Source organism: Chrysochloris asiatica, unplaced genomic scaffold, assembly GCF_000296735.1.
Source record: "Chrysochloris asiatica unplaced genomic scaffold, ChrAsi1.0 scaffold00041, whole genome shotgun sequence".
Taxonomy (NCBI): domain Eukaryota; kingdom Metazoa; phylum Chordata; class Mammalia; order Afrosoricida; family Chrysochloridae; genus Chrysochloris; species Chrysochloris asiatica.
Genome location: NW_006408559.1, coordinates 13609223 through 13625802, shown reverse-complemented (window position 1 = coordinate 13625802; position 16580 = coordinate 13609223). Strand labels below are relative to the sequence as shown.

Sequence of the window (16580 nt, the reverse complement as noted above, 5' to 3'; positions counted from 1 at the left end):
AGTTCCATATATATTGTATACCCTGGTTCCTCATGATTTTTATAAATTGTTCTCCCACTCTACATTGTCTTCTCACTTTTTTTAGTGCGCCCTTTGGAAGTCCAAAGTTGTAGCGTTTTATAAAGGCCCTTCAGCTTTAGCACCAGTCAGCCCATCTGCAGTGAAGAGCCTCGCCTGCTCCAAGAACGGGCTGCCACCCAGCTCCAGGAGCACATGTCTTAGGAAGGGCCTGGGCCTGGCCTTGGTAGTATCCTCAAGTGTCCACACCAGGGATGCCATTTTGACATGTGACCGTGACAGACAGCTGACTCTCCAGGCTAGTGTTCTGAGAACAGTCTTTCTGGTCTGAGGGGCTGTAATGACCACAGAGTTCACTGGTCCTGCCACTGCTGGTCCTGCCATTGGCCTCATCTCTGGTGTATAGAACAGTACGTGTGCTGATCCATTGACGGAACGGATGCCTAGAACTCTCACATTGTGTAGATACGCACCAGGATCTGAATTGTGAGTGAGTTCTGCTCCCTCCTGATGCATCCTCTTCCTGATGCTCCATTAATGCACACGTTCTGCTGTGCCCACTTCCAAATCTGGGCTACAAATTCATACGCAACATACCCTTTTGCACAAATCACTTAAAAAACTCAACTTACGACCAAACTAGAGTATAAAGAAGAAATAAAGGGAAGTCTGGATGGGAGCTCAGCAAATCCGAAACTGCTCTCTAGAAACTAGTCTGTTTTAAAAAAGAAGAAATCAGAGTTGTCTGTAGTAAAACCATATTTCAACACGGACCTGCTTGGGTGCAGCAACACTGCGAGACGGTGAAATCCTCAAACACATAGCTTCTACCAAGGCGATTCTGACTCTCTGGAGCTGCCTTTGCGCTCCTTGGAGTCCACCTCTATGGGGTGAGGGATCCAAGGATGCAGCCTCAGATGGCGTGCTTGACAGTCCCATGCCCACTTATGGGGCGTGTGCATCCCTAATCCTGACTCACGTGACTTGTCTCAGATCTCTGAAGGGAGTTGTTGTTTCCAACTCTCCAAAGCAACCCCAGACCCCTTCTGTTCCCTTCTAGTGGGGCCAGTGCCTTTGTTTCCTCCACATGCTACATGCAACTTGCCATATCAGTAGGCATCGGGAGCATGAAGGAGATGGGTGTTGCGTGCTGCTTCACAGACAGACAGCACGGTTTTTGGCTTACGTCTTGGTCCATCACTGATGTAGGTGCCTTTTCATTTCAGGATGGATTCACGCTGTACTCACTTCTCAGGACTGTATGGCTTTCGGGGGCAACTTCCTGCACAACCTTAACATTGGCATGCAGCTCAGGTTTGTGTCACCAGCATTTTGAGACCTTTGTCCTTTCTAACATAGAACATCTTTTAAGAGTTTCAAACATTTTCATTGCGAGTTTGTGGAGACAGGCCCAGAGGAATGAAGAAGGAATCATGTTGACGGTTCTGTCAGGGGGAGACATCAAGGCATTTTAAGTCTAGAATGAAAAAAAAATAGTTTCTTGAGTTAGATATGAAATATCTGCCCCTAATTAGAAAATTGTACACAATGCCTGTTCTTTCTGGGGGCCGTGAGGGGAGTGAGGCCATCCAATCAAACAGTGGCATGATACATGCTGCCCCGGAGCACAGTAGCCCCACATCAGAATTGCTGTCAGACCCCTGCCATGCTTCCTCTGTGTCAGGATGTGACCTCCAGGTGACTAACTGGTAGGCTAATGAGGGTAGAGAGTCACTTGTGATAAAAGTGAAGGAGACACCAGCTCTTGGGGCTTCCCTGAGTGAGTGACTCGGTGACCCTGGGAATCTCTGCTCCTGTCAATTGTTACAGGAGACGTTGGCAGCTGGGGGCCTGTGAAGACAATGGTGTGTGGCTGTCATGTCTCTTACACTGAACTGTCACTGGACAGAGAGCGCTCCTGGGTGTCTGGACTGCTGTAGGGCCCCCACAGAGAGTTACATGGTGGCCACCTTCTGGGTGGACCAATGCTGTATGTATCCTCTGAACTGAAATGTTTTGAAGAGCCCCAGTGGTATGTGGCCAGTTGTCCAATACCGGGAGCTGTTTTCTGAACACCCGGCTGTACTTCTTTATCTGTTGGTTTTAAGTGCCTTCAAGTCAGCTCTGACTCATAGCAACTGTATATAGGGATTCTAAGGAATGGCTGATGTGTTTGAACCAGCAACCTTGTGGTTAGCAGTCCAGTGCTACCCCAGCAGTGCCCGGATACACAGCCAAGCTGTGGGCCTCTGTGAAACCCAGTGTAAGTGAAGACCCAGAGCCTGGATGGGATCACAGTTCAGTGTTTTCCAGATGTGGTGTTAGGTGCAAGGTGGTACTTGATGAGTCTTAGGTATCATAGCCTGCTACTTTTATTTTCTTTAAGTTAATTACCTACAATAATTTTGAAATATGACTATTAAATATATCTTCAAATTGTTTTCATTTAGGTGTTATGAGATGGAGAAAAGGCTAAAAACACCAGATCTTTTCAAGTTCCCTTTTTTTGAAGCCATATGTTGGTTCGTAGCCAAAAACTTACTGGAAACCCTGAAAGGTAATGAATCTGTCCGTTTTGTGGTGTGTGTGACTCATGGGGCCTGTAGATTCACTAACAGCATCTGACAGAGAGGGTGTGGCCGTTACCCCAGTGTGTTTTGTAAATTCTTGATACCCACCCACGCAGAAGGTGTTCAGCAAATTAGAGTCTCTAGTCAACAGCTTCACAAACCCGTGTTCGTAAAGTCACATCTCCGAAGAGGTGCATCCTGCATCCAAATGGCAGAGGTGTGATTGGGAAACATTCATCTCGCCAAGCGAGATGGGTCCAAACATTTGCCTTGAAGACTTGAAGGAATGAGTTTCTGACCTGAGAGACTCAGAAAATTCTGTTCAAGACTATTGTGCTGGTGAGTGTGGTTTGCTTATTAGTGTACGGGTGTGACGAGATGTCAGTTGATGATTCTGTAGTGGAAGAATGTTGTTTTCTGAACATCCTTGTCTTTAAACTCAAAAGATTAATTTTTAAAATGTGGAACTTCACGTTTTGGTGTTCTTCTGTTTTGAGTGAACAATCTCTGAGCAGTGAAGCTGGAGACTGAATGTCATTTCTGTTTCTCTCCTTTTTCTTCCTTTCATTACCTTGTACAGTGAGAATACTACTATTAGTAGATCTGGTTTTGTATTGACTGGCCCAGTTTGTTAATAATGTTCTAATTATAACGATAAAACAGATTAAAACAGTGAAGTCTGCCCTGAGCATTTGTTCTTTTTCCATTTATAAGTTACACCAAAAACATTTTTTAAAACCATGTACAATGAAGAGAAATGATAGATAGGTCATATACTTCCCAGAGCAGGAGGCCAAGCCTTAAAATGATAACACTCATCTATGATTTCTTCCCTCAAAACAAAGAAAGACCCCCCTCTTCTGGAGTGGAAGGAAAGAACAAGTAGACCTCAGTGTGTGTGTGTGTGTGTGAGAGAGAGAGAGAGACAGAGAGACAGAGAGACAGAGAGAGAGAGAGAGAGAAAGGTGGGATCTCATGGAGGAGGAGAGCTAGTTCCTTCTTCACAAGATCAGGCTCTGTTCCAGAAATTGTGAGATGAATGTTTCCCAACCACACCTCTGCCATTTGGATGCAGGATGCACCTCTGTGGAGATGTGACTTTACGAACACGGGTTTGTGAAGCTGTCTTGACTTGTATAGTGTCTGCTTGGCTGCAGGATTATCACGGTGGGCTATAGAACTGTCATATGTCATTTCCAGGAAATAGTGGACAATAAATATCATTCATCATCTTCTTATCTGAGTGTAAGCCTAGGAGAGCATGAACACAGATAAGCACTTCCAAAACCCCTCATGCACCTCTTTGGAGAAGTGACTTTATGAACACGGGCTTGTGAATGTCTTTGTTTTCTGGAATTACAACCCAACTTCTAAACCCTGTGGTTGAGATGTTGGCAATTCTACACTTGGTTCAGAGCACTTATTCCCATCTTCTTCTTCATCTGCCCCAGGATCTCCAGAGTCCTGTCTCATGGTAGCCAGGAGAAGCTGCCCACTAACACACATGTGCACACGCACACACGCCCTGGTGTCTTCTGTTCTCTTAGTGTCTAAGAAAACCAAGCCAAGCCAAACCTCCTGCCATAGAGCCTTTTCCGACTCACAGAGTCCCTGAGTAGTCAGGCTTCCCAGACTATATATCTTAATGGGAGCAGACAGCCTCATGTTCCACAGAGTGACTGATAAGTTTGAACTGCAGCCCAATGCGTGCCCCAACTTTTTAGAACAGATTAAGAGTTCATCTGAGAACCTCGAGGACTTTATGCTGAGTGACGTTAGTTGATCACAAAAGGACAAATAGTGTATGAGACCACTGGTGTAAAAAGTTAAGAAAAGGTTTTCTTGATAAAAGAACCATTCTATGATGATTACTGGGAGAAAGGAAAAATATTCACTGGCCGGAGGGTAAACGCATGTTAATGTGGGTGACAGGGCAGGCAATATATACCAAGAAGGAGATTGGCAGAGGAAAGATGAAGGTAGTGAGAGTTACAGTGAAGAGAGCTAATACTGTTAACTGATGGTACCTAGTAGAGATTGTCATCATTGTAATGAATTAGTTAAATGCAAAACTGATGATCTGCTCTGTAAATCTTTCTGCAATTCACAAGATTTTTTTTTTAAGTTCATTTGAAAGACAAAGTCTCATTGTTTCAAGCAGCAAATTACTTCATCTTAAAATAAACACAGTCTCTGTGTTCCGAAGTACTGAAGTTGTATGATACACATCAAAGATTCTTTCATAAAACACTTCTATAAAAGGATATTTCTAGGTCAAATCTAAAATAGTGTTAATTTCTTGGCCAGAGCCCTACAGGATACCTGACAGTCCAAGCAATTCAATCCAATCTCATTAAGACTCAGGTATTTTTAAAGCCAAATGGCCTTTAGGCCCACAATCTTCCACCTGGGTATTCATCTTGTTACTTTACATCCTGGGGTTTATTCTCTCCTAGGTTTCTACTTTGCTTTTATGCCCTACTGCTTGCCAACTCCCAGACCGTTAGAAAGCTTAGATGATGAGATACATGAGCGTGGAATGTCTAAACCTGCTTCATGTCAGTGATTTTGAGCAACCCCTTTGGGATTTGTGTGAGTAAATTAGCTACTTGGCCACAGTGAAATCTTTTTCCTTTTGCTTCTACATACCTGCGTTTTGGATTTAATCTAAAATATTTTGTTTGGATTTTAGATAATCAGAATTGGTTAAAACACCCAGAAAGAGTATTTATTTTGCTTCCTTGTGCTTTATGTGAATGTTTACACAGCAAATTGGTTTTCCCATGCAGATGGCACCACAGAAAGGGTGTGAACCCCACAATGTGTCAGCACTCTCCCTGCTTCCCCCTGGGTTACGTGTTCCCACTGGCCTGTCCTTCCCTGTCTTCTCATCCTTGGTATTGGACAAATGTTCCCCTGTTGTTCCGTAGACTTGCCTGTTTGGGGAAGCACACCCATCATGTTGGATGTTTTATAGCCCCTCTGTTACTTGGCTGGGAAGGATCTTCAGTTTCAAGTTGGAAATTTTCCTTGGGGCAATAGTCTTTTTTTTAAAATTTAAGGTTTTTATTGTGGATTGAGTAAAAGTTTACAGGGCAGTTCATCAGTTTTACATTCAACAAATCATGTACCTTGTTTCATTACAATGATTACAATGCCTCCATGTACCATCAGTTAACAGTGTTTCTCTCTATTCACTTTAGCTTTTTTTTTTTTTAAACACTCAGGCATATATAATAATTTACACCACCAAAGGGCGCATTCTGCAAGTCTGTCTGCTGGCTGCCAGCTCTTAGACCCATTCTTCCCATGAATCTAGAGTCCTTAGCTGCTCTCTCTCTCCATGTCCCCATCTCTGCCTCCATCTCCGGTGTCACTGCTTCTCTGGATAAGGTCCCGCATTCCACTTGTGCTCTTTTCCCTTAATGATGTCCCTTAGAGTCCTTTGTTTCTGGACTATAAGATTAACCACTCCCTGTTTTTATTACAAAACTTCTACCTTTACAATTGTGATAGTCGCAATTAGTCACGATAACAATTACTCACTATTGAATCATAAGAATCTTATCCCCAACTCTTTTTACCAGACCCATCTAGACAAGATGAAAATGCACAATTAAACTAAGCTGCCTCTTGAAACCTTGTAAACCAGTCACTTCGTGCCTTTATCGCCCCCTGATTTTAGGTAGCCAGTGTCTAAGTTGCCCTTCCCTATCTACCTTGTGTATAGAGAGGATAGCATTGATAGTTGATATGAAGACTCCTTCTCTCTCTGTTGGTATTTACTACCTCCGTGAGTATACGTCAAGTTCATCAAATTGTAGCAATTTGCCCTTGTATCCTTTATCAAAAATTGTGTTTTTTGGTTTTTTTTTAATCCTTCTCTAGTTGAGTTCTGATTATCAAGCCATCAAGGCTAGGTCAAATGGGTACAATCTGCAAGTTTGGGTGTTCTTGTGCCTCTCCCCTCACTTCCTATCAGCTATGCTTCACTCAGCTCTAGCCTTCTGTGGCTATGTCCTTGTCCATGGGCTCAGGTGTCCCCAGGTCTCACCACACTTTGGACCAACCAGTCCTTCCTCTTCTCTCTCTCAGCTCCAGGTGAACAGGAGTCAATGGACTGTGGTTGAACTTAGCCTATTTCTTCATTGCTGCTTTTCCCCCTCTTCCACTTACCAGTAGCCCAATGTGATCACCAGCAAGCTTACATGTTATTCATATGTTCCTCTTGAGTTTCAGTCTTACAGGGGTGTTTGTCTTGAAGGAACTTGATTGCTTGCCTTGATGGCTTCCTGGCAAACAGCTTGCTTATTCTTTTTTTTTTTTTTTAATGTTTTATTGTGAATTATGTGAAGTTTACATGGAAGAACATTAGCTTTACTTGCATCCTATCATATATCATTTCATTGCCATGGTTACAATCCCCTCCATGTATCATCAATGAACGAAAGGGTACACCCTGCAAGCCTGCTCCCTGGTTGTCAGCATACAGCCCCTCTCCCTCTCTGGGTTTAGAGTCCCCAGCCGCTCCATCTCTCCATGTCATTGTCTCTGCCTCCGTCTCTGGCATCACTGTTTCTCTGGGTAGAGTCCCACACTGCTCTTCTCCCTTGATGGTCCCAGGAACCTCCGCTCCTAGACTGCAAAGTCAACCACTCCCCTCCTTTTGCTACAAAACGTCTACCTTTACATTTCCAACCCTCACAGTCAGTCCTATTGTACCACATGAGTCAGTCATTATTGTACCACATGAGTGCTATCCCCATCTCATTTCATCAGTCCTGCCCAGGCAGATTAGATATTACTCAGTGGAGATTCTACCTTCCTCTATCCCCTCTGGATCTAGACTCCCTCTTGAAAGCTTGTAAGCCAGTCACTTCTTGCCTTTGTGGTGGTTGGTTGGTGGTGGTTATGTGCCATGGAGTTGGTTCTGACTCATAGTGACCCTGTACAGGGTTTCTGAGGCTGTAAATCTTTACAGGAGCAGAAAGCCTCATCTTTCTCCTACGGAACAGCTGGTAGTTTTGAACTGCTGACCTTGCAGTTCACAGCTCGATTCATAGCCTACCCACCCCCCATTTTGGGTAGCCAATGTCCAAGTTGCCCATCCCTGTCTACTCTGTGTATGGAGGGGGTGGGAATGCTCCTTGCTGTAAAGATTTGTTTCCTCTTTTGAGCTACTGCATCTATAGGTGTAGGTCAAGTTCATCAAATTGTATCAGAGCACTCTTTTTTTCCTCTTCTTTCTTCTTCTAGTTGAGCTCTGATCATCCAGTCATTGAAGCCAGGTCAAGTGGGTATTATCTTCAAGTGTGGGTGTTCTTGTGCATATGCCCTCTCTTCTTATCAGCTGGGTGCTTCACTCTCCACTCTAGTCTTATGTGGCTATGTCACTGACTTTGGGCCTAGGAGTCCCCAGGTCTTGCAACACTGCTGGCCAACCAGGTCTCCACCCGTGTTCACAGGAGTCTATTGAACGTGATAGGACAGGAGTCTATTGAACGTGATAGGACTTAGCTCGCATCTTCATTGCTGTTTTCCCTCACTTCCCCTTATCGGTGACCAATGTGGTGACCAGTCAGAGCACATGTATTCCCATTGAGTCTTAGTCTTGGAAGGGGGTTTTCCCTGAGGGTACCTGACTGCTTGCCTTGATGTCTTCTGGGCAAGCAACTTGCTTGTTCTTGTAGTAGTCAGTTGGACTGTCATTATAAAAATGTTTCGTATTTTTTCTGTCAGTCTTTCTTTCAAGAAATATCTTCTGTTCTAGCTGCTCCAGGCTGATCTGCTTATCCTTTCAAGGGGAAATTTCCCACCTCAGAAGATTCTGGATGGGGTTCAGGATTCCAACTATGGTCTTATGCAATGAGAGACTCCGCAGGAAGCCTCCTTCACTGGGCAAGTTGTAGCCCCATTTTAGGTATTCCAGAAGACGGACTTAGACAGTTTGCTTATTCTTGTAATAGCCTGTCTGTCATACTGACATTTTTGTTTGGGGTTTTTCCTGATGATCTTTCTTTGAAGAAGTATCTTTTGTTCTTCTAGCTCCAGGCTAGTCTGCTTATCCTTTCTAGTGGGAATGTCCCTCCTCAGAAGGTTCTGGATGGGACTCAGGATTCCACCTAAGGTCCTGTACTCTGCAAAAACTCCACAAGAGGCCTATTTCACTGGGCATGTTCTAGAACCCATTTTAGGTATTCCAATCAATTATAGACTGAAGACAGGCTTACAAGTAAGTTTTCTGTAATCATGTTTCCCAACATTCCTTTCTATCCCACTCAAGTGTTTATTTTACAATAGTAGGCAAAGGAAACCAATATTCATAAGACAGTCAAGCATCTTAGTATTATTTCCCCTCTTCAGACTATACCCAAATCCCTGTGTCACAGAGCCCTGTGGTTCCAAGGTTGAGCATGCGTCACTATTTACTACTGTCCCACTTAGCCCATGCAAGCCTGTCTCAGTGTTCCCATCTACCTTGTTCTTTCACCTCCTCCCCCTTCTTGTATTGCCCTCCCCAACACCTGAACTATGATGTGTCTGCCCTTACCCTGTGCTCTACTGTCGTCTCCCTCCACAACCCCCTAAACTCCCCACCCCAACGCCACCATTGTGGTTATCTTATATTCCATCCACTTTTCCCTCTATTTAAGACCGTGTATTTTATACTGTAATCTACCTGACCTTCTCACCACCTGGATCTCTGTTCCTCCATGTTTACCTTCTTTCACATTGTAATTGTTTTGATCATAGACTGACCTCCCATATACTGTGAATTTGTTCTTATAGTTTTATTCTGTTCTCGACTCTTCCATTTGTCAGTTGAGTTCCAAATGATGCTGCCACATACGTCAATCTCTGGTTATTGTCTGTTCTTGTTGGTTCTTAGTCCATAGAACTCCCTTTAGGATGCTTTTCATTGCAGGGTTGGCTTTGGCAAAATCCCTTAGTTTCTGTTTATCCGGGAATGTTTTGATTACACCATTGTATTTGATTGACAGCTTTGCTGGGTAGAGGATTCTTGGGTGGCAGTTTTTTCTTTCAGGGTTTTATATATCTCTCCCCATTGCCTTCTTGCCTGCATGGTTTCCATTGAGAGATCCGAGCTTAATCTGATTTGCTTGCCTTTGTATGTTATACTTCTGTTTTCCTAGCTGCTTTCAGGATTCTGTCATTATTTTTGATTTTGGAGAGCTTAATTATTAAATGTCTTGGTGATTGTCTTTTAGGGTCTATCCTTCCTGGGGTTTGTTGAGCTTCTTGAATGCTTTTAGCTTTTCAGGATGTTAGGGAAATTTTCTTCCAACAGCTCTTCAACTACCTCCTCTGTGGGCTTGTGTGATTCTTCCTGTTCCAGAACGCCGAGAATTCTTAAGTTATTCTTCTTCATGTTGTCCAGACTTTTATATCGTTTTTTGCTGGTTCTTCTATCTTAGTAGTATTGAGAAATTTGTTTTCCAGCTCACTAGTTCTGCCTTCCATCTCTTCAATTCTACTCTTTTGCCCTTTCAGTGTATTGTCCATTTCTGATACTTTATTATTAATCATTTGGACCTCTTTCTGTAGGTTTTGAATTATTTCCAATGCTGTTTCTATCTTATTTGATTGTTCCTGTAGCGCTTTCCTGACTTCTTATTTTTCTCAACTCCATTGTAAAGTGTTTTGATACATTTTATTATCATTTTTCTGAATTCCTTCTCAGGAATTTCCAGACCTGCCTGATTTCTTACTTCTCCTACAAATTCCACTGGCTGTAAGCTTTCCAACCTTCTAAATATTCCTTTAAATGAGGTTCAGAGTTCTGGCAACATCCCCTGAGCCTGCTTGGTTTGGTATTCTGTGGTGTTTCTGATGGAGCTCCTCATTGCACATCCACCCGATCCGCCATCTTGTTTGTTCTCCTTGGGGCAGTAGTCTTAAGGGTTCCTTTAGTTTCCCTCCCAGAAAGTCTCGTTTTTTGTTTTTTTTTTTTTCCTTTTGACCTTGAATTTTGTTATTTTTGCGTGTTTGTTTTTTAACCCATTCTAACTGAGACAAAATGATGTTTTAGAGAGCGTGTATGTTTGTACTTTTACATTCAAGAAACATCCCATGGATGGTTGACGCGCTACCACACTAATCTTACAGAGACTCTCTTGTAGAGTTTAAGGAGTGAGGCCCTCACGTCTGTAACCTCTATCCGAGTTAAGCAAAGAAGCCTTCTTATTACCTTAGAAATGCCCTGGTCACTTTTTCTGTGCTGCCTCCTGTCTCCTTTTTAGAGTAACTATTCCCCGACTTCTGCAATAATCCTTTTTCCCTTAATCTTGTCCAGCTCTGAACTTCATGTGAATCGATTCATGCAGATGTTCTTTTGGGACCGTCTTTGACAAGTATCCTGTGGGAGATGCAGCCTTGTTCCGTGTGTAACTATAGCTATTGCTTCGTCACTTTTCATTTCTCTGGTATTCTGTGGGACGACTATCCCACAGTTTACAAAGCTGGGCTTATACCTACTGCATTGGTTTGAACCACAAAATTGGCAGTTCAAGCTCACCAGCCACTCCTTGGAACCCTATATAGGGTCACTATGGGTCTGAACCAACTTGACTGCACTTAACAACAACAATAACATACAGGAAATGTGTCATTATTAGATAACAACTTGTATAATAAACAACATGCATCACTATTATATATGAAATTATATACATGTATGATTTAACTATGTGAAATCGCTGGCTGTACCCATCAAAAATTGGCAATTTCTAATAATTTATCTGAGGATTCTCTGTAGGTTCTTTAATACAGAGTTATATCCTTCTTGTTGGTATGGCGCTGTGGGTTAATGCGCTGGACTGTAGAGTCTGTTTGAACCACAAGGTCGGTAGTTCAAACTCACCAGCCACTCCTTGGAAACTATACAGGGTCGCTATGGGTCAGAAACAACTCGATGGCACTTAACAACAAAAGCAACATCCTTCTTAAGTAATGACAGCTTTGTTCCTTTCCAGCCCTTCTATCTCTGAATTCTTCCTTTGCTGGCTTGGCTAGGACTTCCAGCATAATGTGGAATAGAAGTGATGAAAGTGCTATTTACATATTTACATATTGAATTAGCATGTCTTGTTTCCAGTCCTAAAGGAAAGCTTTCAACCTTGCACTGTTACATATTTCATTTATTGTAAGCATTTTGTTGATAACCCTTCTCAAGTTAAAGTTCTATTAAATTTTGCCAAGGGTTGGAATTTTTCTGTTTTTTCAAATGAGCATTGGTAGCTGAATTTTATCAAAAACTTTTCCTGCATATACCTGAGTCCTATGTTTATTTTATCTTTAATCTCTTAATTTCTTGGTTACACTAATTGATTTTCTACTACTAAACCAGCCTTGGTATTGATATATTATCATTTTTTATGTACTATTAGGGAGTGTAGTAGCTCCATCGGATAAGCAGTAGACTACAAGCCACAAGGTCTGTGATTTGAGCCCACCTGCAGCTCCTTGGAAGAAAGATGAGTCTTTCTGCTCCTGCAAAGATATATAGCCTTGGAAACCCTGTACAGGGTCGCTATGAGTCAGAACCGAGTCCACAGCACTTAACAAAACAACAAAATATATTCGTACATAGATAGGATATATTATTATACCTAAGTGTATATATGATTTACCTAATGTGTATAGATGAATAGATACATAAATATGGTTAATATATATTAACATATTATGTGATGTGCACGTAACTTTTATCTCTTGTCACTATGTTTGTGAGTGAATCTGGCTGATACTCTGACTTCCTCATACTGCCCTACTTAGTTTTGTTAGGTCAGTTATGCTAGCATGAGAAAAAAAGAAGTTGAGAGAGTTTCTTCTTTTTCTGTTCCCTGGAGAAGTTTGTGTATGACTGGAATGCTCTCCTTCCTGAATCCCTAGTTGTTGTTGTTGTTATGTGCCGTGGAGTCGGTTCCGACTCATAGCGACCCCGTTCAGGGTTTCCGAGGCTGTAAATCTTTATGGGAGCAAGACAGCCTCATCTTTCTCCCGCGGAACAGCTGGTAGTTTCGAACTGCTGACCTTGCGGTTTGCAGCCCTATTCGTAACCACTACGCTACCAGAGCTCCTTAGTAGAGCTCCCTAATGTGGTCATTTGCTATGTAGTGTTCTTTGTGTGGACATTGTAAGTTACTGAATCAGTTTCTTTAATGATGATGAGACGATTTAGGGTCTCTAGTTTTTATTGCTTGCTGAAAGTAAAGAGGACTCAAAACATTTACTGATGAAGATCAAGGAACACAGCCTTCGGTATGGATTGCATCACAATGTCAATAAAACAAAAATCCTCACTACTGGACCAATAAACAACATTCTTCTCAATGGAGAAAAGATTTAAGTTGTCAAGGACTTCAGTCTTCTTGGATCAGCTATCAACATTTGCGGAAGCAGCAGTCAAGAGATCAGACGACGTATTGCATTGGGCAAATCTGCTGCACAGGAGCTTTTTAAAGTGTTGAAAAGCAAAGATATCACCTTGAGGACTAAGGTACACCTGACCCAAGCCATGGTATTTTCAATAACCTCATATGGATGTGAAAGCTGGATGGCGAATAAGGAAGATCGTAGAAGAATTGATGCCTTTGAATTGTGGTGTTGGAGGAGAATACTGAAAGTGCCATGGACTGCCAAAAGAACCAATAGATCTGTTTTGGAAGAAGTGCAGCCAGAGTGCTCTTTGGAGGCCAGGATGGCTAAGCATTGTCTCTCATACTTTGGACATATTGTCAGGAGGGAACAGTCTCTGGAAAAGGATGTCATGCTGGGTAAGATGGAGGGTCAGAGAAAAAGAGGAAGACCCCCCAACGAGATGGATCGGCCAGGTGGCATCATTGATGGCGTCTAGTGTGGTGATGGTAGTGAGGTTGGCCCAGGATCGAACATTGTTTCGTTCTGCTGTGCATGGGGTCGCTATGAGTCGGTTCCGACTCGATGGCACCTGACAACAACAAGTTTTTATTGAGTCCATTTTGGTTAAGTGATTTTCTAGAACTATATTTTATCTAATGTTTAATATTTGTTGGCATGAATTTGTGGTATTCTCTTAACTGTTTAATATCTGTAGCATTTGTAGTGATAATTCTTTTCACATTCTTAATTTGGGGTACTTGTGCTATTTTTTTCTTTTTTATCAATTTTATCTTTTTAAAGAACTAGTTTAAGGTTGTTAATCCTTTCTGTTTTGTTCATTGTACCCTACTTTTTTTTTTGTTTTTAAGGAGACCTGGTGGTTCTGTAGGATAAGTACTGAACTGGACTGCTAACCACAAGGTTGGCAGTTGAAACCCACCAGCCACTCCACCGGGTAGTGAAAGATGAGGCTTTCTGCTCCTGTAAAGATGTACAGCCTTGGAGACCCTGTGCAGGGTACAGATGAGGCTTTCTGCTATGAGTTGGGATTGACGTAATGGCAGTGGGTTTTTTCTTTGTGCCCTAATTTTTTTTACTTTTACTGTTATCATATTTTTTTTAACTTCTTAGTGGGCCTTTGACTCACTCATTTGTAGCCTTTTTTCTTTTATAAGATAAGCATTTAAAGCTATGCTTCTCTCCATTACATTGAGTATACATTTTGATACAGCATTTTCATCAGTGCCTAACCAAATATTTCCAATATACTTTTTAAAATCTAAATAATATTCAGTAGTCTATTTCTTAATAATGTGTTTCTAAATCTCTAAACATATGTCCTTTTTCTAGGTAGCTTTTTTTAAAAAAAAAAACAACAACTCATTTCTGTGTATTGATTGCTAGCTTAACCATGTTGTGGTTAATGAACCACTTGGATATATGTTGATACATGTTTATGACCTAGGGTTATGGATAGTGTTTGTGTGTACTTTAAAAGTATGTGTATTCTGCAGTTGGTGGGTGCGGTATTTTATTTATAATCCCGGAGCCCAATTGGTTAATTGTCATGTTCATATTGAATATGTGCTTCCTAACTCTTTCATTAAATCTTTGTAGTCTTATCATTTTAAGCTGTGGAGTTGCTCTCTTTCTCCTTATAGTTTTGTCTAGTTATGGCTTTCTATATTTTCAGGCGACATTATTAAGTACGTATAAATTCTAAAGGGTTACGCTTTTTCTGGTAAACTGAGTATTTATGACGAGTGATCCTTTATTAATGACAGTGTGTTAATATAACCACACAACTTTTCTTTTGAAAGCCATCTTTTTATTTTAGACTTTTCCGTATTTGTGTTACGTGTGTATTTTGAGTTTCGTTTAAAATCTAGTGAGAAAGATAGTCTGCTAACAGGAACATCTGGTGCAATGACATTTAATGTAATACTGTTCCTTTTCTTTTTGCTTGACTTTTGAACTGATTGTTTCCTACCCGCCCCCCCTTTCCCCTGTACAGTTGGAAGTTACATGGTTGAGTCTCTTATCTTTATTTATTGAGTGATTGTTCTCTTCATTTAGTCGTTAGTCAGAATCTACAGTTAACCCTTTTATCTTCTTCCCACAGAGTTCTAATGCTTTTCCTTTTCTTTATCCCCACAGAGCTGAGAGAAGATGGTTTCCAGCCGCAGACGTACCTGGTGCGGGGAGTGAAGGCTCTGCACGCTGCTTTAAAATTATGGATGAAGAAGGAAGTAAGTTGTTCCTTTGGTAAAATAGCAGTTCTTTTCTAATGTGACAAGAACAGGAAAGCAGGGGCAGTAATAAGGGAATGGGAAGTATGCATTAACCATAGCCTGCATTGCATTCTGCAACATGTATACATGTGCTGGGTCCTCTGAATGTTTATGAGATTTGGTCTTTAATCTGAAAAAGACCATAATTCACATATACCCAGGATATCAAATAAGACATTATAGTGCAGTATACACAGTGCTTTTGTAAAGTTGGCGCAGGACCAGGCGCAGGACTACTCTATAGTGCATAGAGTCACTATGAGTTGGTACCAACTCCATGGCACCTAACAGCAACAACAACACATGCACTGTGCTAAATCTTAAGCATAATCTAACATAATCCTCAAGGCAGCCATCTGAGGTCTGCATGCTATTGTTTCCCATTTTACAGAAGGGAAAGCTGAGGTTCCCAAGGTCACTGGAGGCACTGGAACTACTTCCAGGTCTCTGTGATCACAGAGCCTGGACCACTGTGCATTGTCAGAGTTGAGGCTTCAAGCATGAGCTTCCAAGTCTCACTAAAATGTGTCCACTTGATACATTTGAATCTCCCACCTTCAAGAGCTCTCCCTGTGGAAGGGAATACACAGGGGCTTGAAAAAGTTCATGGGAAAATTCCATGTTCTTTTTTTTAAAGTTTTTATTGTGAACTGAGTGTTAGTTCACATGGGGGAACATCAGTTTTACACTCATCATTTCATTGCAATGATTACGGTCTCCTCTGCATCATCATGCAACAGCATTTGCTTCTGTTCCCTGGTTTTTGTTTTTTTTGTGTGTGGGGGGGGGATGTACACAAAAACACTTAACAATCAAAGGACACATCTGCAAGCCTGTCTCCTGGCCACCAGCACCTGCCCGCCAGCACATAGCCTTTTTCTTTCCAAGAGTCTAGAGTCCTCAGCTGCTCTCTCCCTTTCCATGTCCCCATCTCTGCCTCCAACTCTGGTATCACTGCTTCTCTGGATAGGGTCCCACATTCTGCTCATGCTCTTCTCCCTTGATGGTCCTAGGGTCCTCTGTTCCTGTACTGTGAGATTAACTAATCCCCTCTTTTTGTTACAAACTTCTACCTTTACAGTTGTGACAGTTGCAATCAGTCATGATAACAATTACTACTGAATCATAAGAATCTTATCCCCATCTCTTTTCTCCAGACCCATCTAGACAAAGTGAATATTATTCGGTGGGGGTTCTACCTTCCCACTTACTCTCTGAAACTAAACTCCCTCTTGAAAACTTGTAAGCCAGTCACTTCATGCCTTTATAGCCCCCCTCATTTTAGGTAGCCAATGTCTAAGTTGCCTGTCCCTATCTACCC

At 41.9% G+C, this 16580-nt stretch overlaps 1 protein-coding gene across 1 annotated transcript in view; it reads left to right on the top strand.

Annotated features, from left to right (window-relative positions):
• Positions 1–16580, top strand: part of KDM7A (lysine (K)-specific demethylase 7A) — a gene marked incomplete at its 5' end in the record, with an annotated part of 79497 nt that overhangs the window by 49838 nt on the left and 13079 nt on the right. The window contains 3 exons of the mRNA XM_006861249.1: positions 1245–1332; positions 2469–2575; positions 15126–15217. Coding sequence (XP_006861311.1) covers positions 1245–1332; positions 2469–2575; positions 15126–15217 — 287 coding nt within the window. The remainder of the gene's footprint in view (positions 1–1244; positions 1333–2468; positions 2576–15125; positions 15218–16580) is intronic.